The sequence below is a fragment of the Hippichthys cyanospilos genome, chromosome 8 (genome assembly GCF_059441005.1).
Source record: "Hippichthys cyanospilos isolate Australia breed blue-spotted pipefish chromosome 8, RoL_Hcya_1.0, whole genome shotgun sequence".
Taxonomy (NCBI): domain Eukaryota; kingdom Metazoa; phylum Chordata; class Actinopteri; order Syngnathiformes; family Syngnathidae; genus Hippichthys; species Hippichthys cyanospilos.
In genome coordinates, this window is record NC_142376.1 from 9029314 (window position 1) to 9057215 (window position 27902).

General features: G+C 34.9%; 2 protein-coding genes across 2 annotated transcripts; both read left to right on the plus strand.

Moving 5' to 3' along the window:
- The first annotated feature begins 149 nt into the window (after positions 1-149).
- On the plus strand, positions 150-12723 carry pla2g4f.1 (phospholipase A2, group IVF, tandem duplicate 1). Its single transcript, XM_088421783.1, has 25 exons — positions 150-201; positions 726-798; positions 961-1091; positions 1810-1938; positions 2206-2240; positions 2352-2394; positions 3159-3231; positions 3334-3470; positions 3657-3788; positions 4340-4380; positions 4552-4594; positions 5299-5353; positions 5614-5738; positions 5997-6086; positions 6761-6795; positions 6951-7089; positions 7289-7425; positions 7608-7830; positions 7913-8027; positions 8219-8356; positions 8482-8589; positions 10052-10231; positions 11481-11653; positions 11732-11918; positions 12410-12723. Exons 1-25 carry the CDS (start codon positions 193-195, stop codon positions 12625-12627), a joined length of 2769 nt encoding a protein of 922 aa, XP_088277909.1. The 5' UTR covers positions 150-192; the 3' UTR covers positions 12628-12723.
- Positions 12724-13240: 517 nt separating this feature from the next.
- LOC148420069 (cytosolic phospholipase A2 beta-like) lies at positions 13241-27828 on the plus strand. The gene is made up of 26 exons (XM_088421985.1): positions 13241-13259; positions 13361-13425; positions 14779-14845; positions 14955-15085; positions 15932-16060; positions 16347-16381; positions 16479-16515; positions 17083-17155; positions 17268-17404; positions 17567-17698; positions 18862-18902; positions 19022-19064; positions 19743-19797; positions 19894-20018; positions 20299-20388; positions 21176-21210; positions 21320-21458; positions 21803-21939; positions 22082-22304; positions 22402-22516; positions 22704-22841; positions 24485-24577; positions 25535-25711; positions 26101-26273; positions 26350-26536; positions 27428-27828. The coding sequence occupies exons 1-26, from the start codon at positions 13241-13243 to the stop codon at positions 27637-27639; spliced, it is 2808 nt and encodes a 935-aa protein (XP_088278111.1). The 3' UTR covers positions 27640-27828.
- Positions 27829-27902: the final 74 nt, after the last annotated feature.

Consider the following 27902-nt stretch of genomic DNA (forward strand, 5'->3'; position numbering starts at 1 on the left):
ATGTCAACATGAAGGAATGTGCTGTTTTGCTGCAGGCAATCATTTGTCATCTTCTGAAAGCTCAGAAATAATCGTCCAAGAAACCCCCACTATATACACAGTACCTGCATGTATTATTTGCATCGTCAGTCATTTGAAGTCCATATGCAGCCCAGTGGAGACGTACAGTTGTTGTGAGCAGTAATATTCCCAATGGCAATGGTAAGTTCATTTAGTATCATTAAAGATATGCATAACAATAGTATTTTGATATGGTAATAAGTATACTGTCATTCAATTTTTTGTCAGTGTTGCCTCTTCTTACTGTATTGTACATCATTAAGTCACTTGAATTATTTACATCTTTTAATTGTTATTATTTTATTACTACATTCTCCTGCAAGTAATAAATATAAGTAAATTCATGCTGTTTTGTGCATATTATTATGGTAAGATTCATTTCATATTAAACTTTCCGTCTTGGTAATTATACTCGTATAGATTTTCTTGTACTGGTTATGCAACAATGCAACACTGTAGTTGAGAGTATTTCAGAGGAATACACTTTTTGAGTGCGGTATGATGTTACTTAATAAATATGTCATTTCAAATAGGAATAATCATTGTTATTGTGTAGTCGAATTAGAACGTCACATATGTTAATTTTATGGCTGCTAGGATAGCATAACACAGTTTTTAGATGTGTATATTTATAATATTGTCTTGTGTTTTGTGTGATTTTACAGAATGGGTCCATCTCCTCCTGGACACTCAGTGTCACGATATTGAGGGCTGAAAACATTCGCTCAACTGACTTGTGTACGTGAGAATATCACCAAATCGGAGGAATATTTTTATTTGCTAATTTTATTACTTTGAATTTTCTTTTCTATTCCATTCCATTTCAAATTGACATAAAATGAGATTTTGCGTTCAAACAACTCAACCATGCAGCTAATATATCCGTAAATTACCTTTCAGATTCCGAAGATGATTGCTATGTGACCCTATCTTTCCCACCTGCAACTGTTTTCAGGACAAAAACTGTGGCCAACAGCAAAAACCCAGAGTGGAACCAAACTTTTGATTTTAAACTTCATAATGATCTCAAGGTGTGACTTTTGAAGATTCCGAATATGTGAAATAGCTTTTATTTAGTCATTTTATTTCATACCATTCACTGACACGGGGATGCACTTTTTTTTAATCATGGTCACTTGAATACTTGATCAAATACTCGATCAAACTTCATGTATTTTCACAACCGGCAGAAGTGTTAAAAATGTCTCATAAGGCAAATACAAACAAATTGCCACAAATATTAACACCGTCAATGAGAAATAACTCAATTTGAACTGCTTGAACACAAATTGACACCATCATTCATGATTGATTTAACAATGCCATAATTTACAATTAGCTGGCTCATCGTTCTGGAGGTTATAAAGTGAAGATTTGAGCCCTTAATGATCTGCACTGAAACTAAACGCAAGACATGACTTGGCTGAGATTTCAAACACAAAAACATGCTAGGGCAAGCACATGCGTGTGCTCAGGAGAAGCCAGGCAGGTACAAGAGGCTTATGCAGAAGAGCCACGCATACTTTTTTTCTCACCAGAACATTTTAAAAATATGTTTTTCCTTTTATTTATAAATTTATAAATATATATATATATATATATATATATATATATATATATATATATATATATATATATATATATAAACACACACAATAGCACATTTGAATGTTCTAATAAGCCTTATAGTCATGAATCCTTTACATGTGTACGCCATACATGACTATTAATATTGTTATATGTGCTCAGAATACTCTGCAGATAAATCTGTATGACGAGGACCCCATGTATGACGACGTGATTCATCGAATCATGTTTGATATCAGCACTGTCAAAGTGGGGAAAAAAGAAATCAAGGAATTTGCCATCCAGCCTCAGGTACAGTAAAAAGCAATAATTATCCATGAGGATGGAAAAATGAATAGATTTTTCAAAAATAACTGCAAGATGGGCTTCAACCTGAAATTGGAACTCAATGTTCCAATGTACTTTTGATTGTTGAAGTTCTGAAATTAAATCCCCACCTTTTGGGAAAGTAGCATATATGCAAGTAATGTGAACCAAAGTGGTTACTCATGGACTTAAACAGAGGTTGACCATCACACAAACAAATTTCATAACAATCTTTCTTCTTTATGTCTAAAGGGTAAACTTTGGATTGCCTTTGAACTGCGGGAGAGGTATTTTTGTTTGTTTGTTTATTTGTTTCATTATATTCAATTAAACATTGCCAAAGCCAACATCTGAAAATGAATGGCCTTTTGTAATTCTTTTTTTTCCCTCTCCATTAGTGTTATGAAAGCAGTCAGTCCCCGTAAAGAGAGCCATTTGGTGGTAAGAGACAAATATAGGTTCATGGAAGAATCTATATCTAAAAATAGTCTAGTCTATTTAGTCTATAATTCATTTTGTTCTATTTAGTCTATAATTAACTTTTTTAGTAACGGTCATTTTTAGACACCCCATTAGCATGACACTTGAAAATATTTAAACAAAAAAATCAACAAATATTAGGGATTTGACATCTTTACTCTTTAAAAACTTCCAATTTTCATATTTGGGACTTGAATGAGTCAAATGTGATAACTTACTGGAAAGTTATTTTTTCCATATACATTGAAAAATGTCTTTACGGGTGCTGTTATCTGAAAATGACATCATGTGATCTGAAGGCTCAGGTAACAACCAATTCATCAAGATTCAGTTTATGATTGTCACATGACCAACAGGCGAGCCATGATTGTTGTCACCCGAGTCCTGAAGAACAGGTGATGTCAGGAAAATAAAATGGAGATATTGCTTGTGCATGATTATAATAATTTTGTTAGATAATATTTAATTATAGACAAAACATGAACATTTTACTATTAAACATGGCAAAAAATGGACAATGCTTTAAACAAGTTATGCACAAACAATGAAAAAAAATAGATTTTAAATGCATAGTCATTACTTTTCTTTTATGTTTAATTAATCAAACCTTTACATTAATCCTTTTTTCAGTAAAATCAATCAATATCGTACAGTAATTGTCGAGGATGATTGAAGAAAAACTGAGTAGTAGTAGTAGTAGTTATAATTGTTTTGTCATCCAACAGAAGGAAGTGGTTTCTTACTGGAAATTAAATGTTACCATACTAAAAGCCAAAATGAATTATTCCAGCGATTACTGTAAGTACAGCTTTCCCTTGGTGTACTTTGAACTCAAATATTGATCTTCATACTTCCAATGTGATTTTTTTGTAAGCATCTTTTCTTCCTCCCCTTATTCAGTTTCAAAGCCAGACTTTTACGTCAGTCTTTATCTTCCAACGGCCACTGCAAGGGTATTCATCACAAAAACAGTGTATAATAACTACAATCCGGAGTGGAATGAAACATTCACCTTCAGGGTCCCCTCCCATCTGAAAGTAAGTGCACAGAAAATCAATGGATGCCAGATGAAAGGAGGAAATGTTTTCTTCTAAATTATTCTTTTAAAGTCTGATGTTCTGTGTTACAGTTTATCAAACCTGCGTAACATATCCACGCTTGACACATGTACAGTAAGAGATGATTCAAATTGCGAAAAATATGAGAGTTTGATGTGTTTCCAGAATGTTTTGGAGATCAAACTGCATGACGAGGACACATTTTCTCAAGATGACCTCATTTCAACCGTTCTGTTTGACCTCAGCACCTTCACTCCTGGGAAGAAAAAAACAATGGCATTCACCTTCCAACCACAGGTAAAAAAACAAACGATAGTAAATCACAGGCAAACTCAGCCTCATTGCACTTATTTCTTTTCGCATATATATTCTCATATACCGTATTTTCCGCACTATAAGGCACACCTAAAAGCTTTAATTTTTTTTTAAAAGTTGATGGTGCGCCTTATAATCAGGTGCGCCTTATATATGGATCAATATTGAGATTGAGATCCGTAGATGGGGAATGAACTGATAAAGTAAGCTTTACCTGTTTCTTTTCTGTGTTTACAAATAAACATGGTTGGTCATATTGACATTGAGTTATTATGCTATTGAGAATTTAGAGTTATTATTTGAGTTATTATTGTTATTACTTTGAGTATTACTATATTGTGATTGAAAAAGTTTCAAAATATGTCATTAATTGAGGGTGCGCCTTATAATCCGGTGCGCCTTATATATGGAATGAGGAGTGAGTACATAAAAGTTATCAACTATTTTTCACAGAAATAACAGTTTCCCAGTACATTTCACAGTGCTTTTATTGGTTGAAAAACAATCCTTTAACTTCAATTTTCTTTTTTTAGACAACGGACCACATTTTAATACAGTTTGAGATGCTCCACAGGTAAAAGACTTGACAAATATCACAGTTTTCTTGCCACGTCTTTCAAACTTCATGAAGAAAATGCAACAGGATCACTTTGTTGACTTCCTGGTTTTCCTTATCCATTATGAAAGCTAATAGTTTGTAGTTTTTGTGATAAGAAACCCAGAATTTGTCATCTTTTTTTCCTAGTGAGGAACCACCTTGTGAATATCTCAGTAATGGCATCCTCCTGGTAAGACATCAAAAGCACCATGTAGACTTAAAACAGGACACATCGGGCCATGTTTTTGTGAGCAGTCTAACTGTGCACTTAGTTGGAGTTTTCAGTATTTTCATAGATGAATCCAGTTAAAAATAGTTGTTTGACCCTTTAAGGAAGTGAACATGGCTGACATATTGACATCCACCATACATATCAGTGCCAAAATTGCATCATTCAATCAGTGTCAACTTAGACCTGGGTTCACCTGCTCTAAGGGCTACCCTACCTTCTGTCACCAAACTGTCAGGTGTGCTGGGGGCATTTAATAGGAGTTGCCTTCGGTCCACCAAAATACACAAGATGCGCCTGTTTTTAGGATGAGCGAATACAATTTTAGTGTCTGAGTTAATCATATTTAACCTTTACGTGGTATTTTAGTCATTTTTGCCTCATTTTTTCTTGACATAATTCTCGCAGTATTTTACCTAATGGGTGGCACACTGCTGATAATGTGATAACTAAATGGTTGTGCCATTTCAAACGCCGACAGTTGTCACTGTCTGGGTGAAATTTCATCTCCCTGGGGAAAGCACTGAATGGCGTTCAATGCTTTCCGTTAAATGTGAAATGATTTTGGTATACAAAATACTGTACAAAAGTATTGTAGGTGCTTCCATTGGTAGATGGTTCAATAATACTTAAAGTACAGTATGTCTCATATGTTTTTCCTTTAGGCTGCACCATTCTCTGTTTTGGACATCGATGTTGACAAGCTGCTAAACAAATCTGGTATTGTATGTTGTGAGAGTCGAAAGTGAAAATATCAATTTTTTTCCCAGCAGTTCTAAACTCCTGATCAAATTCCTAATTTGTATCAAGGCTTCACATATATTGACATTTTTCACTTACAGTGGGTAGAGCAATTTATGTCAATATTAATCTACATACTACTGGTAATGCCGTTTGGAGTTGTGAGCAGTATCAAACTAGCGTAAGCGATGCAGCGATTTCATCAATTTCATGAATGTTATGCTCTCTGCTTTTCATAGATGTTCAGGGTAAAGTGATGAAGCTTCGGGGTGCCTGTCCTGAGAATCAGACTTTAGAGGCAAAGGAAATGAACAAGCTGCGTTTCTACATCAACAGAGACTTGGAGACTGAACTCGGTGTCTCAGTAAGTTTTTCTACGTAAACCGATATCTGTGGGTCTGTTCTTTTTTGGTATGCAACTTTCTCATGATCAATAGGTTTTCTTCTGAGGATCATCACTTTTAGTTTTGAGATCTGCCATATTTTATTATGTAAAATTGAACTTGTGTCTGAACTCAGTGAAGTGATTTAGTTCTAGACTGTCATCTGCGAATTAAAAAAAAAAAAAAATCTGATTAAAGTGAATGTTAAGAGCCATAGTTACTATTGTATTGCCTTTCAGGCCTCTGCTGATGGGATCACCTTGAGTCCTACAAGGCTTCAGCCACTACCAAAAGAACACACAAGCAAAGTTTCCCTTGTCGTTGATCAGGTAATACAGTGTCTTGCACATTTAGTTAATTAGATTAAGTAAATTTCCATTTATTTCAAAGGAAAACATTGCATTCATGTTAAAAGCTTAAAACTTGAAAGACACCAGTCATGCTTAAATTGTAAGACTTTTACAATTCATTTGTTTCTCTTATTTTGGCTTCTATTTGTTCGAACAGATAAAAGTATACTGCCACCAATTGCTATTTTGGCTTCTATTTGTTCTAACAGATAAAAGTATACTGCCACAGATTTTAAATTGAAAACATATTTGAATAATGGAAAAAGACGGATAAACTAAGAGATAGATAGATAGATAGATAGATAGATAGATAGATAGATAGATAGATAGATAGATAGATAGATAGATAGATAGATAGATAGATAGATAGATAGATAGATAGATAGATAGCTCGATCAGTTATGGCAGGGGTGTCCAAATTCGGCCCTCAAGGGCCACTGTCCTGCATGTTTTTGCAGGTTTCTTTCCCCAACACACCTGATTCAAATGATCAACTCATGAGCAAACTCAGCAGAAGCCTAATAACGATCCTGATCATTTGAATTAGGTGTGCCAGGTAAAAACATTCTGGAGAGTGGACCTTGAGTGGACCTTGAGGACTGAGTTTGGACATCCCTGTATTTCACATTTCCTGTGTATTTCTTTTGTCACAGGACACAGTGGACTTAAATGTTGAGGCACATGAATGGTAGGCATCCTCGTTTTCACTGTTATGAAAAAAAATAGAACCTTCAATTTTGATGTATTGGCAACAGGGACATTTCTATCTTTAGTATCTACAGAACACAACAAATAATCAAATGCTGACTCCACCTTTTCTGTTATTCCCTTGAAAATCCTCAGCGTTGAGGACAATATTGCAATTCGTATGGATTTTGACATTCCACAACAAGAAAAAGAGTATTTGAAAATGAGGAAGCTTATTGTGGGGCAGCAAATGCAAAAACTCTTCGGCCTGGACTCTCCACCATCACCAGATCAGGTGAACAGCAACTACTTTATGATGCAAAAGCAATATGCTGCATTATTACAGTACATTCTTGGCAAAAGGTTTTTGCTGTATAGAGTTAGACTCCAAAACCTCAACATTTACGGATGAATATGCATTAAAATATTCATGCAAAACAGCTCTGAGTCTGCAGCTATCATATCAAGGTGTTGTCTTCCTTTTATTTGTTTAGGTTCCAACTATTGCATTGGTGGGTTCAGGGGGAGGATCCAGAGCAATGACAGGCCTGCTTGGTAGTTTGAAGGGCCTGAGGGAAATACAAATCTTAGATACTGTCACTTATATCACTGGAGTATCTGGATCAACTTGGCAAGTTTATCTTTTTCCTCATTAAAAACACAAAATTTAACTGTTGTCTTTCAATGTTGTTAAGTAGCATGAACTGAAAATTTGTTTTCAATGAGGTGATGTGACTGGAAATTAATTGACTTAACATGCACAGTGATGATTTTCATCTTTTTATTGATGAATCTTTTTTTTTCTGTGATTAGGGCTATGACTGCCTTGTCCCAGGAAGCAAATTGGTCCCAGGATGGCATAGACAATACCATTGCTGAACTAAGGAAAGAGATATGTAAGAGTATCCTAAGTATTTTCTCTTCAGAGAAAATGGAATATTATAGGCAAGAGATGGCCGAAAAAATGAATGAAGGGCACATTGTGTCACTTACTGATATGGCAGGCATGATATACGAGCAAGTTGCTTTTGGCAAGGTGTGTAGCTTCGTATTTAGTCATATTTTTATTCAAACTGTATGTATATTTCCAATGTCATAATATGTGTTGACACTTCCAGAAAATTACCAGTACCCTCTCTGAGCAGCAGAAGACAGTAAATAACGGCCAAAATCCTTTCCCCATATACACTGCTGTCAATATGAAGGACATGATAGGCTTTGATTCAGAAGCTGGTAAATACCATTGCCTTTTATGTATTAGTTTGACACTGTCCAGGTAGTGTGCACATCCTTCTTTTTTTGCTCAAGCTGATTGAAAATCAATATAAATTTGATATGTGGAAAGCATGTAATGCAGTTCACGTAAAGAATATTTCAGTTTTTTCTCAAAGGATATTTATTTACTCTGTGTTACTAATTATCAGAGTGGTGCGAGTTCACACCATATGAAGTTGGATTTCAGAAGTATGGGACATTTGTGCGAGCTGAAGACTTTGGTAGTCAATTCTTCCTTGGTCATCTCGTCAAAAAACTCCCGGAAGTACGCATCCCTTATCTGATCGGTGAGGAAATACATCTGTATATAGGAATGTAAATAATATTTTTTTTCGTCCTAATGATAATACTCATAAAAGAATACAAAAAAAAAATATTGAAGGCCATGTTTGTTTGTTTTTTTTCCAATTAGGAATATGGAGCAGTTGTTTTTCAGTCAACCTGACTCAATTATTCATGCTCGCCACCGGTTCGGAAGCTGACTCTAAATCCTTGTTTGGACCAAACGTCATCAATATAGGTAAAGAGAATATCAATGTGTAAATTTAATTGTAATTGTATTATTCAGAATATAATAAGAATGCTTTGATTTGAAAAAACATTTTATGATGTTTTTAGTTATCAAACTATACAGCTATACGTTTTAGGGTTGTGGGTGGTGTTGTTTGATGCAAGGGACACTCTAAACTGGTTGCCAATTGCAGGGCACACAGAGACAAAAAACTCTTCACACTCACAAACACACCAAAGGGCAATTTAGATGCGTATTTTGGGGGATTTTTTACAAAATCGGAATCCCTGAAAATTGTGCCATTGTCTACCTTCATATGAATCTATTTCAATATGCAAGACAAATGTGGATACGGACCAATAGAATATAGTTTTTTTATGCTTTTTTTTTTTTTTTTTTGGTCTGTTGTATATAGCGAAACAATGTGCCAAAAACCCGATGTTGATTTTTTTTTTTTTTCTTCCTGCAAAGCTTTGAACTCCATAGCTCTAGGAATCCCCATTTTAAGAAAAACAAACTTTTGCATGCATACTTTCAAAACAATGGACGTCCATTTTTGACATCAAAATATTAATCATCGTCCATATAACTTCATCTGCAATGTTTGTTTTGATTTCACATTTTCCATTATCTCCTTTTTTGTCCGAGATCTCGTTGTTCTGAGATTTTGACTGCAGGATCTCTTTAGCAAAAAAAAAAAAAGCCACTTAAAAAGTGCTATCTTTAGGCGTGAAATAACGTCAACTCTGCAAATGTTTTAGTATCAGTAACAAGTCAAAAAATACACCATCAAATAATGAGCCAGAAAGTAAAACGAAAACTAAATGCTACAGAAGACGGAGAAAATGAACAACACAGAAATGTTGAAGCTAAGCAACCAAACGAAGTATAAAGCGGAGTTTTCTACCAATACGAAATGTTGTATCAGTTGTTGCAGTATTAAGAGGATAACGGATGCTACATGTAATTACATTCTCTTATTTTAATACATTTCACTATGACTTTTGTGAATATCTGTTGTTGGATTTCAGTCACATCTTCTAAATGCAGTTTGAACCTAAAACTTGCTTCGTCCTTTTAAATTGCGCAATTTTTGGGATGCCAAACAACCCTTAACTTTTTTAGTATTACGAGTCTAGTAACTCAACAGTTTCTAGAGGTAAAATGAGCATTGTATACTGTAGAGGGGATTTTTTTTTTTTCTTAGTAAGCAACAAGTGTGAACAAGAAGCTTTAGGAATGGTGTATCGCCTAAGGCAATCAACCCCTATTTAACAAATTATACCCACTGTGGTATTTGTTGATTATATAACTAGGACTGTTCCTCTAATTTTCTTTGGCAGCTCACGTTTGTTGAGTACAAAATGTAACCATGAATAACTACTGCATTTATGCTTTGAATGGAGTGGTTTTAAGATTAATGCTCCATGATCAAGTGAAGTGTTTTTTTTTTTTTTTCTCCCTTTGACAGACGCTGATAATGAACCTTCATCTCTTGATACACACCTCATAGATCCATCTGCAGATGTCTCCGGAATCATCGGTGATTTCTTGATGAATCGCCCAATTAGTTCTAAAGTATACAATTTCATGAATGGCCTCCTTCTGCACTCCAACTACAATACAAACAGCAACTTCACAGCTTGGAAAAGTATGTGCCTAATGTTTTAAAGCTCATCATTGCAGACTACCTATCAGTTGGAAATGTGACTTTGTAGTTTTTATAATACATTAAATCCTCATTGTAAGGTCATGCACTTTATTTACAGAAATCCAGTTGGTCCAAAAAGCTGCTGCTCACAAATGCTCAATGCGTGCCTCCCATTACTGGCTTCCTGTACATTTCAGAGATTTTTGAAAAAGATTATTTTATTTGCTTTTACATTTTTTAAATGGTCGTGCGTTACCTCTCTGAGCGCCTTCACCCCTACACACCTGCCTGGTGCCTCTGGTCAGAGGACCAGACGCTGCTGATGGTAACGAGGACTAAGCAGAGGCTCAGATGAGATTAAGCTTTTTCCCTCCCCTCGGTCTGACCTTTAGTTAAACGTTAGGCAAACCCCCTGTCTATTTTCAAAACTTCTCTTCAAGTTTTATTCTTCGGCCCTTAACTGCATTGCTTTAGTGTTTTATGGTTTTTGACAATTTTTATGTTATTAACATTCAATTCAAAAGACACATTTTTATGTTTTATTATGAATACAGAGATTCACATCACAGGTATATATATATATATATATATATATATATATATATATATATATATATATATATATATATATATATATACTGTATAGTGTTTAGCGACGGGATGATCTAAAAGTGGCTGGTAAATGAATGGAGTACTAAAGTGGTCAACTACTTTTGTACTTTATTACCTAGAGTAATCGATTACTTCTGGTAATATGTATGTAATCAACTACCTTTGTTATAAATGCTAATATAATCTGGTATTTTCAGTAACTATGCACTAAAATACTACCTTCACACCATCAATTACTGTAGCAGCAAATGTTCAGCTAAAGGAGGGTCTAATTATGGTACACATTATTCAGTTTGTCAATTAATTTAGTGACTAAAGTAATTTTAGGTACTAAAGTAGAGATTTCCTTAGGTATTCATGTTTAGTTCTTGAAAAAAATCTTATTTTATACTAAAATAAGGACTGGACTCGACTTAAAAAATGTAAAAATGTCTTCGGAATTGAATGAGTTACTTAAGGGTTTTAACTGTTTTGTAGGTTGGATCTTATTCCATGTAAAGCACTTAAAATGCGGCAATGTTTTTTTGAAGAGTAATGTGTGTTTTTTTACCTATATATTTTACATGTTGTTTACATGTTGGATTGCATCAAGTTCATACATTTATTGTCATATATTGTCTCTGATTTCCCCACGCAGAAACACACATTGATGCCTTTCCAAACTTACTGACACCTAGAGATGCAATTCTACAGCTGATCGATTCGGGTCATCACATAAATGTTGGATGCGCCCCCGTTCTGCGTCCAGAGAGAGAAGTGGATATTATCATATCCCTGGACTATTCCTGGAACCCAAATAACATCTTCAAGGTATAAGTGAAGCTCTTTTTAGCTGGTATAATTGAATGCGTCAGCTCCAATGGTGTCATCATACTCTCATGTTAACAGGAACTCAAGTTGACAGCAGCTTACTGTTCTGACCATGACATCCCCTTCCCACATGTGGATTTTACCACTCTGGAAAAAGCTCCACAGAGGGAGGTCTATATCATTGAAGATGTGGAGAACTCCAAGGCACCAATTGTCATTCACTTCCCACTTGTCAATATTTCATTCAAACATTTCAAGCAACCAGGTAAACAATGTCAACAAAAGTCAATGATTGCATGATATTTAATGCGCAATAAACTCACTGTAAGAATGATCATTGAAAATACAAATAATTAATACATTTATCATAAGAATGGAACAATTTCCTCAACCTTTGTAACTTGCTTAAAGGCGACACATGATTGCTTAAAGACTCACAGCAATTTGTGTTCTGTGCCAATAATGCGCACCAACAATATGACAATACCAATGTAAGCTAGCGCTAGTGATAAGCACTGAGGACATGTAAAACTAGACAGTTGTGTTTTTGGTCTGTGAGCACCACCTGAAAAAAACAATACTTAATATGGGTTATCTTTTATCCTGCTTTATTATCTTGTCTGTCAAATTGTCCATTTGCTGAACTTGTTTCTGTTTTGTTTTCTTTATTACGGTTACAGTATATGTTTCATACATTGCTTAAGGCATTGTACAACGGCGTCACAAACAAGGATTTCCCTCGTCTTGAATTCACAGGTGTGGAGCGCAAAACTGAAGAGGAAATAAAAGCTGGAGAGGTGGATGTGTGCAGCAGCAACTCTCCATTCACCACCAGCAATCTCACTTACTCACAGGAAGATTTTGACTCACTGGTGCGGTTGACTTCTTACAATGTCACCAACAACAAGGACAGAATCATGGAAACATTGCATAAGGTCTTGAAAGCTAAAATGCCATCAGAGAAAGCGATATAGGTCAGACATGATTGTTGTCCAACTTAATGAATCCTGCATTAGACATATTGTGGGTACAAAGCATGCGTATGGAACCACTTCCATGGCATGGATAGATGGATGGATGGATGGATGGATGGATAGCAGTCATCAGACTGTATTTGATCCATGTCCTTCCATGCAAGTTATTAAATTGTATCTCATCTTTATTTCAAAGTGCTTGTCCTGCCTCTTGTCTTCTAATGTTTTGTTTTTTTTAAATCCCTTGAAATTGCTGTGTTTACATTAATGAATTTACCTCAATCAACATTAGTTGTTATGGAAAAATAGTATGCTGAAAAAATATTTTTTATTGATTTAGTTTAATTAACTATGATTTAATTATGAACTGAGCCTGTAAGCGAGAAGTTCTGAGACTTTTTTTTTCGTAATTTCATTTTCATTTTACAGGAGAAGAACTGAAAAAACATCAAAATCGTCAAGCAACTTTTAAAAATTGTTGCAAAGGTCAATAACGTGCAGTGAAGGTTCATGGCTAGTGAGACACTAATCACAACTCACATGTTGACCTTTGAAATGATGCTAACAGGTTTGCTTGTTTTTGAAAACGCTCCTTAATTCCCCCCAACTAATAATGCAGAACCACCTTATAGGTAAAGGGAGTGGCTGATTTCTTAAAGCACAAATACACCCCCCCGCATCATTTGCATCATGATTATGTAGCTGTTATGCGATGGAAATCATCCATTTTCAGGGCAAACCCAGCGAATAGGTCCATTTGTTCCCTTCTATTGCGCTTTAGAATTCCCAGTGACAATGGTAAGTCTCATATGATTTCACTTCCAGAAATGAGCAATAATACAGATGGTACTGTGATATAATCGTTCATGTAACTGTAATCCTATTTTTGCTTTCATTTGCATGAGTACTGTGTTTATTTTGATCTTAAAATCTTCTATCCTCCAGGAAGCCTGCCTATTAATATCTTTTGACGCAATAGAGATACTCTACTGTCCTAGTATGCTCAGTAGAGGACATCGAGGCCTAAATCGCTTTTCTGTCTTGCTGAGACAAAATGTGGACACAAATGAGTGTCAAACTGCCTTCATATACTTCCATGCTGAACTTAATTGTCTCAAGATATTTTCTAAGGTCACATTTCACATGGTTTTGTATCAGAATAGACCTGTCGAATCAATCGAAAGACGTGAATCATTGGACATTTACAAGCAGTATATTGTACCTGAAAATGATCCTGGATTAATTTTAAGGCTTCATCATCTGGCTGGAACATTTGTGCCTAGTGTTGATCTTCTTTAGCACTCATGTACAAACATGTAACATATTTGGTGCATGGGTTTGAAACAGGGTTGTCCAAACTTTTTCCATCAAGGGCCGCAAACAGATCAAAGAAATCTATAAGGGCCACTTTATTTATTTATTTATTTTTTTGCACAATATGGCTAGTTTTGTATTATTTTTTGTATGTGACTGCAAGCTCAAAGTTTTCTTTTAAAGGTGATGGGGCACATTATTATTTTAATTTTGAAATTACTAACACTGCCTACTATCAAACTTTCTTTATTTGCTTTTTTTCAATAGCATTTTGTGCCAAGTCAAAACAGTTTAAGTATACGCCGCAGGCCGCTAAAATGTGCATGGCAGGCTGCAAATGGCCCCAAGACCATAGTTTGGACACCACTAGTTTGAAACAACTAAAGCCTTTCATTGCTTGAGAAAAATATCCCTTCTTTACAGTACACATTGACAGATATGTAGTACTATGTAGTAAACCATAGAAACATATTTTGTGAAAAGGTTTTCTAACATACAGCATTTGTTGAGATGTATTTGATTACTGTACTGTACAGATACATTGCATGACTGAATTGGCATTTTGCCACTAAAAAAAAACTAACCAAAAAAACATTTGAATATTACCAATACGATTCCAGGCATTACTTGCATGCATTTGCATTGGACCGTTCTAACAATGTCCTTAAAAGCATTTACTTGCAAATATTCAGCAAAAATAAAATGTATACAAATATCTCACACTGGATATTCAAACTATGAATTGAGATCGCTATCATTGAGATCGCTGGTTTGCAGCAAACAGTGAAAAGATCTACAAATAAATGTTTCTTTTTTTTTTTTTTTTTTTTTTGTGAGGCTGTCTCCTCCTGGAATTTGACCGTCACCATACTGAGGGCAGAAAACATACGCTCAGCAGACTTTTGTATGTGAATATATTTTAATCTGAACAGAATTGAATCCCATTGTTTATGACAACATTCATTTGTTTTCATATTTTACCCTAATGGTCTTATTGTTGATTTATCTTTCAGGGTCAGAGTCTGACTGCTATGTCACTCTGACTCTCCCACCTGCAACTGTTTTCAAGACAAATACTGTGGCCAGTGATAAAAACCCAGAATGGAACCAAAGCTTTGATTTCAGACTCCGCAATAATCTCCAGGTGACACCTTTGACCATTTGGTCAACTGAACTTTATATGGCGAGCAGACATGAAATACTGGAAATTACTATACCGTTCACATTAACTAGCTTTGTGAAAATTATGTTTTATTTACATACAGATGACTTAGTTAGGGTGCTAGAAATACAAAAAAAAAAAGAAAAAAAAAAGGCCTGTGTGCTGAGTTTGGGGCAATTGGTTATGGTTGGGTGGAATTATTGCATTTTGAGCACATTGAAAGTAGTCAAGAATTTGTAAAATGCAAATAACAATAATAATAAACAAGTAAATAATAAACAGACCGACCCACCAAGAGAATCAATTATGAAAAATATTAAATGAACCAAATTAAAACATACAAAGGTTCTCACTTGCTGGTGACAGTGCAAATTCCAAATTGAATTTTGCCTGAAAAACTCAACATCAAATCAGAATTATATCCATTGGTCAAGTGTGTTAAAAAACACAGGAAGAAAGGAATTTGTCTCCAGTAAATTAAGCTACTCAACTTCAGCCATTTGAATGATCCCATTTAGTATTACAGCAAGAATTTCAAAGATTTTTGAGGAATAAACTTAAAATTCATTTGATGTCAACACTAAAAAAAATGAAGTTTTAAATTTACTCAGTTTTATTTCATCAGATGGTTGTGCACACACAAAAAAATCATCTGGATCCTAATACATTTTTTGACTATAAAAACGTATCCAAATTCAGATGCTTTTATTACATGTAACCACTATTCAATGCAACACATTTTTTCAGTATAATTAATACGTTCAAAAATACATTTTGCCCCTTGCTGTCGATCAGATGCAAATGACATCACATGTGCTATGTTTCCAGTCTACTCTTCAGATTAGTCTGTACGATGAGGACCTTCTATGTGATGACTTGATTCAAACAATCAGGTTTGATATCAGCGCACTGGCAGAAGGGAAAAGGACAATCAAAGAATTTGCTATCCAACCTCAGGTAAATTGACAACACTTGGTTACGCCTTTTTTCATTATTCAGTTTCGCTCAGGTAACAAATAGGAACTCGCACTTCAAGCGCTGTTGCATGGATTTTGTTCTTATCAGAGATTTTGAAGTTCCAGCTCAGCTTTTTGGGGACATGAGCAATACTTCGAGGACATGCTCTTCTAAACACTCTATGAAAACTTTTTCCAAATCCATAAACTGCATTATATTGTCATATCAACTTTATTTACATAATCAACCATATTCCTTGACGAATATTTACTTGTTATGGTTATAGGGTAAACTCTGGATTGCTTTTGAGCTGAAAAAAAGGTAACTTTTTTTTTTGTTGTCATTTTCACTGTTTACACGCCATCTGAAAATGTTTGGTATAAGAGAAATGTGTAAGAGCTGTTTATCTTTTCTCTAGTGAGAGCAAAGATGTCAGATCCGTCATTCATTTGGGGGTAAGGCAGCCATTGATCTAGAGCAAAAATAACATTGAATTTTGAAATACTCATAAGGATTTAAGATTGTTTATGCAATTCAGAAAATAATCCAGACAATATAATCCAAGTTGATCTGTATCTAACATACGCCGTTAATAAAATTTAATGATAAACCTGTTAATTATTAACCCATTCACTGCCAATCCCATAAAATGTGATTTTTGATTTGTCAATGGCTGTGGATGAGTTAATTTATTCTCTACCAGCCTAGTAAAAATATAACTTTGTTGTCTATTGCTGTCAATGGCATTACATTTGATTTTATTCTGTTTAAACGTGAGTGATTTTTTTGTGGAAAGGCCATCTCTGTTTCAACTTTATTTTACACCATATATAAATACAGTGTAAGAATACAGTACAGTAGCATACAGGGAATTACATTCAAAATTGTTAATTTCACCAAATTGCACCAAAAACTGTGAAGTTACGCAGTATGTTCAGTTCTGTTGCTTAAAATAAGACCATATGTGGGCATTTGTAGCATTTTTCCTATTGGTAATTATTTCCTATTTTCTCCCTCAACAGAAAGAAGTGGTTTCTTTCTGGAAATTAAATGTAACCATTTTAAAAGCCAAAACACACACGTCTAATGATTACTGTAAGTACAGCTATGTCTCTATGTATTTTATAAATCAAACAATGCTTCTTCATGAATATTTTCAGAATGGACAGTTATTAACTTACTATCATCTCTTTGTTCATTATATTAGTTTCCGAGTCAGACTATTATGTCACTCTTTGTCTTCCCACGGCAAGTGCAAGTGCCTTCAATACAACAACAGTGCACAATGACGCTAGTCCAGAATGGAATGAAACATTCACTTTTAGGGTTCCCTCAACTTCAAAAGTAAGTCCATAAAAATTAACTACCAGACATCTGAGGAAAGAAGGGCCTGATTTTAAAAATAAAGCCCAATGTTTTTGTTTTACTTTAGATGTATTTATTTTACAGGAAGTATAGCAAAAGGCGATTGTGCTAACTACAGTTTGTTGTTCGGCGTTTCTCCAGAATGTTTTGGAGATCAAACTGCATGATGAGGACCCCGTTTCTCATGATGACCACATTTCAACAGTTCTGTTTGATCTCAGCAACCTCACACTGGGAAAGAAAGAAAGAATGACATTCAACCTAAATTCGGAGGTAATCAAAACAATGATTTTGAGAAGAGGTGAGGGGTTGTGCGGGTGAAGTTCAAAACTAATACTACTACTACTGGGATTTATCTGTAAAGTAACCAGGATTTTTTTTTTTTTTTTTTTATCACACCCATGACTGACAAATATAATTACGACATTTAAAAATAACCTCGACAAGTCATCTTATCAACCTGTGTGTTCAGCCACTGCCACATTTACCCTTGAGACATTATGTTACAAATTATGGAAATTCCTTAAATAATTTAATGATATCATAAAAGAATCAATTGGGAAAAAAAAAAAAAACATTAGGAAGCTGAAATTTCCAGCACATGATTAAAACATGTAAAATTTCAAAATGCAACGATTCTGACATTTCTAGGTGTTTGCAGCTGGAGGTGTGAGAGTTTGTGTATGAAAAAAATATTTTTACAAATTTTGGACCAAATAAAACCATTATAACTACAGTTTTTGAGATGCATCTTAAATAGGATTTATGACCCCAGATTTTCCTGTGATTTTTGCGACATTCTGTTGAGCGGCGGTCAAACTGTCAGCAAACAGATTTTTTTTTTTACTTATGTTCCACCTCAAGACAGTAGGTGGCGGTAGAGACCAGTTCATGTTTATGTCTAAAGTGTCACCATCGCACAGACTACATAGACGGACAATACCATTTTACATTTTTTGTGGGTGTTAATAAATTTAACCTAAATATGTATGGATAGAAGTGATGCCACGGAACACTTTGAGTGGTTGAAGGAAAAAATGAATTTTAATAAATAACTTTAATTATTACGTCTATAAAAGCATTTACAAAATTTGTGAAAAAAATGCAACGTGTATACAAAGCGTGTGCACAAGAAATAACAGTTAATAATTAATAATAATAATAACAATTTCTGTTGAGGTGAGAGAGATATCGTTATACTATTTTGGACAGTAACAAAAAAGAAACACAAATCTGAATTTGTTGTTTTAAGGTTACATAAATATATGGCTTGATTTTATTGGTCCGGCTCACTTGGGAATAGATATTCTTCCATGCGGCCCACAAACTAAAACAAGAGTGACACCCATGGATTAAATGATCAAAGATGTTAATTTGTCATCGATGCCTTTCTATGCCATGCTGCTCACTCGGATCATCTTTCTATGCTTTTTCAGACAACAGACAACATTTTAATTGAGTTTGAACTGCTCCACAGGTAACAGATTTTTAAGATATTGATAAAATTTTTGCTCTCAAATTTGAGAACTAAACTACGCTATCAAGTACCTGGCTCTATCTTTCCTTTTTTCATTTCTTTTTTCTTTTTTCTTTTAGTGAGGAACCACAATGTGACTATCTCAGTAATGGCATACTCCTGGTAAGACACACTGGATCAGGGGTGACCAAACTTTTTCCTTTTTTTCACACTTCTAACGCTGTCAACCATTAAACCTTTTCATTACTTTTTTGGAAAGCATTGCAGGTCATGTCAATGTGTCGTACATGCTGTAGTCAATGTGTACATGCTGCAGGTCAGTAAAATGTGGATGACGAGCCACAAATAACCCCCAGGCCGTAGTTTGGTCATCGCTGCGCGATATATTCAGTCATACGTTTATGGAATAGTCCATTTATTCATCCATATTAAGCAGTGAAAAAATAATGCTTTATCCATATTTATTAATTCTTAAAAAATCCATTTTCGACCTACTGTTGATTGAAAATGACTTTGCATGAGCACAAGCCTCTAGTAACAACATTGAAAGGCTCGCAGATGTCATAAATCGGTTGCTACTACCACCCAGTGGTTTCAAGGTGTCAACGCAAACATTTCCATTGCCCTGTTCACAAGTTGCCAAAATCAAAGTGGAAATGCATGATAAAACATACGGTTTTCAATATGTCCAGAATTGAGAATATGTCCAATTTTAAATGGCAGTAAATGAGCCTGACATGGGCGATATTTGACACATCGAGGGTGTACCTCTTGACCCCCCAAAGTTTCCCCAGGGTTTTAAGATGGATGCTTATTATCTCTAATGAGTCTTTTCTTTAGGCTGCCCCATTCTCCGTATTGGACATCAATGTTGACAAGCTTCTAAACAATCATGGTATTAAACCGTTTTCTAGCTTTTGCATTGTCAAATAGGAGTAGAATTGTGTTTCTGTTCAAGTATACCAGAAGATTTTCTCCATGCTTTCAATAGATGCCCTGGGTAAAACAATCAAGCTTTGCGGTGCCTGTCCTGAAAATCAGAGTTTGGTGGCAAAGGAAAATACTAAGCTGCGTTTCTACATTAACAGAGACTTGGCGACTGAACTTCAAGTGGCAGTGAGTTTCAGTTGCTCTTCTTGAGATTGAATAGATAATTTAACTAAGGGTTATTACAACATCCGTCGAAGACATTTGAATACAGTGGACTCCCGGGTTACAGCATCCCTGGCTTACGTTTTTTTCATGTTGTAATGTAGAATACTGAGTTTTTCATCCCCTCTTTACGTTATTTTCCCCATTTTGCGATAAAAACGACTGTCATGACCCAGGGGCTTGGCTGTATTTGTGTTGTTTTGTCTCTCAACCTCAACCTCAACCTCTTCACATTGTTTTTCAGTCGTCTCCCGTTGATACCCCCTCGGGTTATACAAGGCTACAGCCACCACCACCTGAACACACTAGCAAAGTGTCCCTTGTTGTTGATCAGGTAACAAATCATTTGTTAAAATATTAAATATGTTAATATGTTAAAATATTAACGCCGTATTTTTTAGTTCCTGTGGCAGAAACTCTGGACTCAAATGGCAAAAATATCAAAAGGAATTTTACATGGTTTTAATTTAAATGCTTGCTTAGTGGTTTATTGGAAAAATAGAAAATTCCTTCAAACACCATATTCGTTGTATATTTTTGGCATTCCATGTCAAAGCAAATCATCCTCTCAAATTCCCTCCACATACCGAAGCAAACAGTGTTGGAATGTGATGATGATGTGCAGAACCAAATCTATATGTCAGAAGTTAAAAAAAAAAAAAAAAAAATCTACGGGAAAACTGTGAGAAAAAAACGACTTTAAGAATGTGTCATAGTTGGTAGTTTTGTTCAAGAGCTGTATTCAACAGAGAAAATCGTATCAAAGGTTACAACAATTGCAGTGAAATATTTTTATGTGGAAATTTTACGTTAATTCAAAAAACAACTTAAATCACTTGACAACACTAATATACACACGTATATAATATATATATATATATATATATATATATATATATATATATATATATATATATATATATATATGATTAAATATTGTCGTAAGGGGCAATAAACTGTGTATATTGCATTATATTGTCGTATCAACATATACAGTATATGTGCGTGTATTTATTTATTTATGTATTTATTTGTTTGTTTGTTTGTTTGCTTATTCCAAATTGAAGGAACAGAAAATTATGGCCCTGGGTATAATGTTGAATGTTTCTCTTCTGCCACAGGACACAGTGGATTTAGATTTTGAGACACACGAATGGTAAACATCCTCATTTCTTTATGTTCACTGCTGCAAGTATCTACAATTGATCCCATCCGTTGAAATCACTCCGTCTGAGTTGTTCTTTCCCCCCAATGAAAATTGACAGTGCCGATGACCAAATTGCAGTTCATCTGGACTTTGACATTCCGCAACAAGAGAAAGAGTATTTGAAGAAAAGGAAGCTCATTGTTGCGCAAAATATGCAAAAGCTCTTTGGGCTTGACTCTCCTCCATCACCAGACCAGGTGCAGGAATAAGATGTGATGCTAAATATAACAACGTACAGTATGCTTTGCCAGTAGCATAATTACTTCATCCCTCTGTATGTTTTGTATTCCTTATCACTTATCTCAGAGGGCTGCATAACAACAGGCCTTACTCTTATGTATTTCCCTGTTTGTGATTGTTTTTGTGTGCCTCTTGGACATTTCAAGCCTGTTGAACTGATTACCATTGCCTTATATTTGTGCAGGTGTAATGACAATAAAGCTATCCTATCCTAATTCAAAACGTTGTAGCCCTCACCGGTATGCCTAGCATCCTGGATGCAGTTTCCTTTCTCTAAATCAAATGCGTGTTCATAATTTAGGTGCCAACTATAGCATTGGTGGGTTCAGGTGGAGGATCCAGAGCAATGACTGGCCTTTTTGGCAGTTTAAAGAGCCTCAAGGAAATTAAAGTCCTTGATATTGCGTCTTACATCACAGGGGTGTCTGGAGCCACTTGGTGAGTTAAGTAATTAAGTCATTCAAATGCATCACTGAATGTTAAAATGTGATTTAAAAAAAAAAAGAAAAGAATAAGAATTGGGTTAGGTTTTATACTGGAGATGTCATTTTAACATTACTGCCATTTTCATTCTGAACAGGACAATGGCTGCCCTATCCAAAAATACAAACTGGTCACAAGACAGCATAGACCGTACCATCACTGAAGTAAAAAAACAGATATGTAAGGATGTACTGAGTATTTTCTCTCTGGAAAACATTGAATACTACAGGCATGAATTGGAAGAAAAAATTAGGCAAGGGCATATTGTGTCACATACTGACCTGGCGGGCCTGCTATATGAGCAAATGGTTTTTGGGAAGGTGAGTACTTGCTCATTGAATCTTTTTTTTTTTTTTTTTTAAGTTTACATTTTTAAAAACAATAATAATATTCAGATAATTGTTCAACACCTACCAGGAAACGACCAATACCCTCTCTGAGCAGCAAAAGACAGTAAATGGCGGCCAAAACCCTTTCCCCATCTATACTGCTGTAAATATGAAGGAGAAGATAGGCTATGAACCAGATGCCGGTAAATATTGGAGGCCTTTCTTTTAATTTGCTATTTTATCAGGTACGTGGGTTTACTTAATGTCCAGTCTAGTTTGTTTCAGTTGAACAATAAGCCATGAAAATGTAAATGTTGGCAGATGAATGCAAGAGCATTTTTTTTTTTCCTTCTTAAAATCAATTTGCTCTCTCTTACCATCAATAACAAGAGTGGTGTGAGTTCACGCCCTATGAAGTTGGTTTTCAAAAGTACGGGGCTTTTGTGCGAGCCGAGGACTTTGGCAGTCAGTTCTTCCTTGGTCATCTCGTCAAAAAACTACCAGAAGTACGCATCTCTTCTCTGATTGGTAAGAAAACAACATTCATATTGTCATTCACGCAGGCCATTGAGTTCTCGAAGTGGGCGTGTGACAATCGTCTAGTTAGAAAATACTTGCGTAACTAGATGAAACGATGTCTGGAGAAATTGTGAGTGAATGCTCAAAGTTGAATGAAAATGATAAAATATGGAATGCATTGGAATCATGGAACATATTTTTTTATATATTACATTATATATTATTATTTTGAATACTGTGAAATGATATTGATCGATGTGGAATCAAATAGAGAGATTCTGAATGATATGCAATTATGAAAAATCCGAAATCATTTGCTTTTTTTTAATACCGAAGATGGTAGTTGTAAAAAATGTGATGTTTCGTCAGAAAATAGTGATATTGAAAGTAAAAGTGAGAAAAATCTGAATTTGATTGACAAACTCTTCTTTTACCTGAAAATTGATCAAAGAATAGTAGTAATAGCAAGGATTTTTAATTTGATTTTGTTTTTGGAAAACAATTGTACTGGTTATGAGCTGAACAGTTTAAAATTGAAACGGTTGGAGTTGATCAAAAAATGTGGAAAATGGAGGGAAAAAACAAAAATTTGAGATGGACTGTTGAAGGTGTCATAGGCAATACATGGATTTTGTGGCTACAAAATGCAGAATATTTGGAAAAGTGTGAAGTTTTTGAACGAGAAAAAATGGAAGGTGTGAATTGTTGGCATTTCTTGAAGTAGTTGAAGGATGAAAAACAGTGGAATAAGAAATGATATGATTGAAAAACCTGTTTTTGGTCAAAATGAAGAATTATTCTATATGTGGGATTGTGGGACTGTTGAGAACCATTGCCAAGGTGAATTAAATGAGATGAGCATTTTATGATTTAAATTGGGGAATTGTGAGATGAAAAAATGTTAAAAAATGTGAAAGTTAGGAGTAAGTTAAACAATAGCCTAGGAGGCTTCAATTTTTTGAACATGTTCAATTTGAAATGGTTTAAATCGGTCAAAAAAACTGTAGATGTATAAACACAATAAGTATTAAATCTATGTTACATTGACAGATCTTCTGCATAAAAGTCCATTTTAAAATCCTTTCGTTGTGCGGTGAGGAAAATAAATAAAACAGTGAGGTAAAAAAAAATGTTGACATCTTGGGACAAACAGAGACTCCGTATAGCGCCTACCTCCTACATACACGACAACACTCTCCGTTTGTCCCTGACTCAGAAATTCAGCCTCTAACAAATACCAAACAAACCACCAACAGCGAGTTGGCCTTGAGGAGGCTGCACAACCTCTTGTACAACTGAATGGAACGTTAACGAGGGAGTTTTCCACTCAACAGCTGCTGTTAACTTCTCTGCCAGGCATCTTAACGACCTACAGTACCAAAGGGAGATAGCATCTCTTCATTTGAGCCATGCTTCTAACAAAATATTAAATAGTTTGGTTTCCATGTCAACACTTAGGCTTGTGCTAACCGAAGCTGTGCATGAAATGATGAAGTCTGGATGGATCAAAAGTCAAAGCGAACAACCAGAACTTTTCAGTTGTGATCCTTTATTTAAGGATATGAATTTGGTTTTTGCTACTGTGTTATCAGTGCAACCATTAAGCAACGAAACCAACAACATGGGTTTGTTTGTTTGTTTATCTCATTAAGGAATATGGAGCAGTTTCTTTGCAGTCAACCTGTCTCAACTATTCAAGCGCTCCACTGAAGACACTTGTTGTGAACCAGATATCGACAACATGGGTAAAGCTCCTGAGGGAAAAAATAAATAAATAAATAAAAAAATATATATATACAGTATATATATATATATATATATATATATATATATATATATATATATATATATATATATATATATATATATATGTATGTATGTATGTATGTATGTATGTATGTATATATGTATATAAAAACGTTTGAATTTTATAAAAACTTAATCTAAATAATTTTAGTCACATTTTTCAACAACTACTTCCTGTGAAGCTTGTAAAAATCTCGGGATTAACATAAAATCTCAAAAAAAAAGTCATATTTTGTTTCAAATCTATAGGTGTAATAACTTTCTCTGATCCTATCGTGTAATTCCATTACAATTGTTGAAGAAAACAACAAAATCTTACTCTTTTTCCAATGAGCCATTGAGTAACCTTTTAAAGTAAAGTTAACCTTTTACTACAAATGTCCCTCTTTGTCTGCCTTTGTGCCAGTGACTCTCCACCCTGTTTGGTTGCCCGACTCCACTGAGGGAAGGTAGTTCTTTTGATCTTCTCTGAGTTCGTTCAAACTTGCCAGAGGGCGCCAAAAAGTCACTAGAGGTCACCAAATTGTCCAGCATTCGCCCCTCAATCGATAATACTCGTTCACGAGAAAAACGATTGATAAAAATGAAGTATTTGTCCACAGAAAAATATTAAAGCGTCCTCTTTTGGTGTTACAGTAGAATTCTGTTCATAAATTATAAATAAATAAATCATTAACTTAAATAGTGATAAATATTTGCCCCCCCCAAAAAAATAAACATAAAGACTCATACCTGTTCTAAAAAAGAAATAATTATAAATTAGTATTCCTCCACAGAAAAATATTCGACTTAAGACTCCTCAATAAACATATGAAAGCGGGACAGGGAAGGCAAAAATAAGGCTGTGTTTGTCATGTGTACTGTAAGTGTAAACTTTTTTCCCCCCCTTTTGACAGGGGCAGATAACGAGGTGCCTCTTGATACACAACAGATGGATCCTTCAACAACTGTCTCCAAAATCATCAATGATTTCTTGATGAATCGTCCATTTAGTTCTAAAGTGTACAATTTCATGAATGGCCTCTTTCTACACTCAAATTACACTACGCATAGCAACTTCACAGCCTGGAAAGGTACACACTTCTTATTACAATGTTTTTAATGGCAATAAGACATTTATTCTTTGTAGTTAAATATGAATTAACAGTTACCTTGTTTATACCTGTTGAGATCGTAAACTTGACTTCAAAATCAAATAAGGCATTATAAGAGGAATCTGGAAAAGCCTGTTTGTGTTTTCTGCAACAGTTCCCAACCAGGATACAGAAGAGGGAAAAACATAGCAGTGCCATTTTTCAGACTTACAAAAAATACAAATGATTTGCTCACATTGCCTTATTGTTTTTCCCAGTGTTTTTTTTTTTTTTTAATGTTTCCATTATGATTCTGTTAAATCTATCCCGTATTAGGATGAAAGTCGTGTACTTGATATTATGTGCCCATTTTTTTTTTCTCCTTCCAGAAACACACCCAGATGCCTTTCCAAACTCATTGACACCCAGTGACACTTTCTTGTATCTCATTGATGCCGGTCATTCTATTAATATTGGCTGTCCCCCTGTCCTACGTCCAGAGAGAGACGTGGACGTTATCATTTGCTTTGATAATTCTTGGAACCCAGACAACACCTTTAAGGTAATAGTGAACCTCTTTTCAGATCGTTCGTTTCAAAGTAATTACATTGTTGCACGTGTTACTCTCATGTTAACAGGAACTGAAGTCGACAGTGGCTTACTGTAAAGACCATGACATCCCCTTCCCTAATGTCGATTTTACTACTTTGGAGGATGAACCCCTGAGAGAGATTTATATCTTCGAAGATATGGAGAATGCAAGGGCGCCACTTGTGATTTATTTCCCACTCGTCAATATTTCATTCAAGAATTTCAAACAACCAGGTAGGCTCATTTCAAGAGCTGGCCTCCAGCTGCATATACGCAAATAAATGACGGTAACAACAGTGCAGTAACTGTTTGGCAAACTGCTAATGTAACAAAAGTGGAAAAAGTGCAAAAATAGTAGAAAAAAAAACAACAAAAAAAACAAAATGTGCAACTGATCCTCATTATCATTTTTAAACATGTATCCCCTGTGAATTTTTTTTCAACCAAATACCCCCAAAGAAATTGTGTCACCAATGTAAATATAAGAAAATAATCAATTGAAAAATAACAAAATTAAATAAGAAAATAAAAGCATACAACATTGCGCAAATGTGTCACCATACATATATTATATAAAGATAAATAATATATAATATGAGACCTGTTGTAATTTACATAGAAAAAAATATATACAAAAATATTTAATTTACTCTTATTTTGAAAAGACAAAGTGCTGTGCCAATTGCACTAATTGGATGGAATTGGAATCATGATCAAAATTCCCCCAAAATTATAAAATACAAATTGTTGCAACCTTATATCTGATGATGTGGCACAGCTATGAATATGGGAAATTAATCAGCACAACTGTATGTCATTTTAACTGTACTGACTTTTTTTTTGTTGTTTTTTTTTTAATTTCAGTATATTTAAATGGGGACATTGGCTGCCCAGAAAACAACTTACAAATAAAAAACCTAGTTTACTATTAATATTATTATTACTATTATTATTATTATTATTACGGTAGTATCAATATTATAGTAGCAAAAACCCTTCCCAGGTCTACTGACCATTTTCTTAGTACGACCTCCATGATCTCACGCAACTGCTTGCAGATAGATGCACTTCACGTTTTATATTAGAATGAGACAAACGATGAGCACCTTCCTTTTAACTTTGTAGGTGTGAGACGCGAGACTGCAGAAGAAATCAAAGCCGGACAGGTGGATGTGCGCAGCAGCAATTCTCCGTACACCACGGACAATCCCACATACTCAGGGGACGACTTTGACAAGCTGGTGAATCTAACTGCCTATAACGTGGCCAACAACAAGAAAAGCATCATCGAGGCTTTGCGTAAGGTCTTAAGAACAAAAATGGCTGCCGGGATATAAGGGCGAATAGTACAGATTAATTCATTCAACATTGAGTGATTGAAATCAGTACAATCAATTCCCATTCAATTCAATTCAAAACTATTTTAAAAAATACATGATAGAGTATTTGTGAGGATCTGGACTTTGTTGTTTATTCATGCTCACATTCGAGAGGTTCCAGATTTGAATTTTAGACTGATGTCTATATGTCGTGAATTTGTTTTCCCTGCACTTGTGTTGTTTTACTCCGAGTTCAAATAGCATGCATGTATACGTGTAGG

Coding starts and splice junctions, on each gene's coding strand:
- pla2g4f.1 (XM_088421783.1), top strand. Junction 11,654..11,731: donor ACCCAAATAACATCTTCAAG/GTATAAGTGAAG, acceptor TCATGTTAACAG/GAACTCAAGTTGACAGCAGC. Junction 11,919..12,409: donor CAAACATTTCAAGCAACCAG/GTAAACAATGTC, acceptor TTGAATTCACAG/GTGTGGAGCGCAAAACTGAA.
- LOC148420069 (XM_088421985.1), top strand. Junction 19,065..19,742: donor TCAGTAATGGCATACTCCTG/GTAAGACACACT, acceptor TCTTTTCTTTAG/GCTGCCCCATTCTCCGTATT. Junction 22,842..24,484: donor ACGCATCTCTTCTCTGATTG/GTAAGAAAACAA, acceptor TATCTCATTAAG/GAATATGGAGCAGTTTCTTT.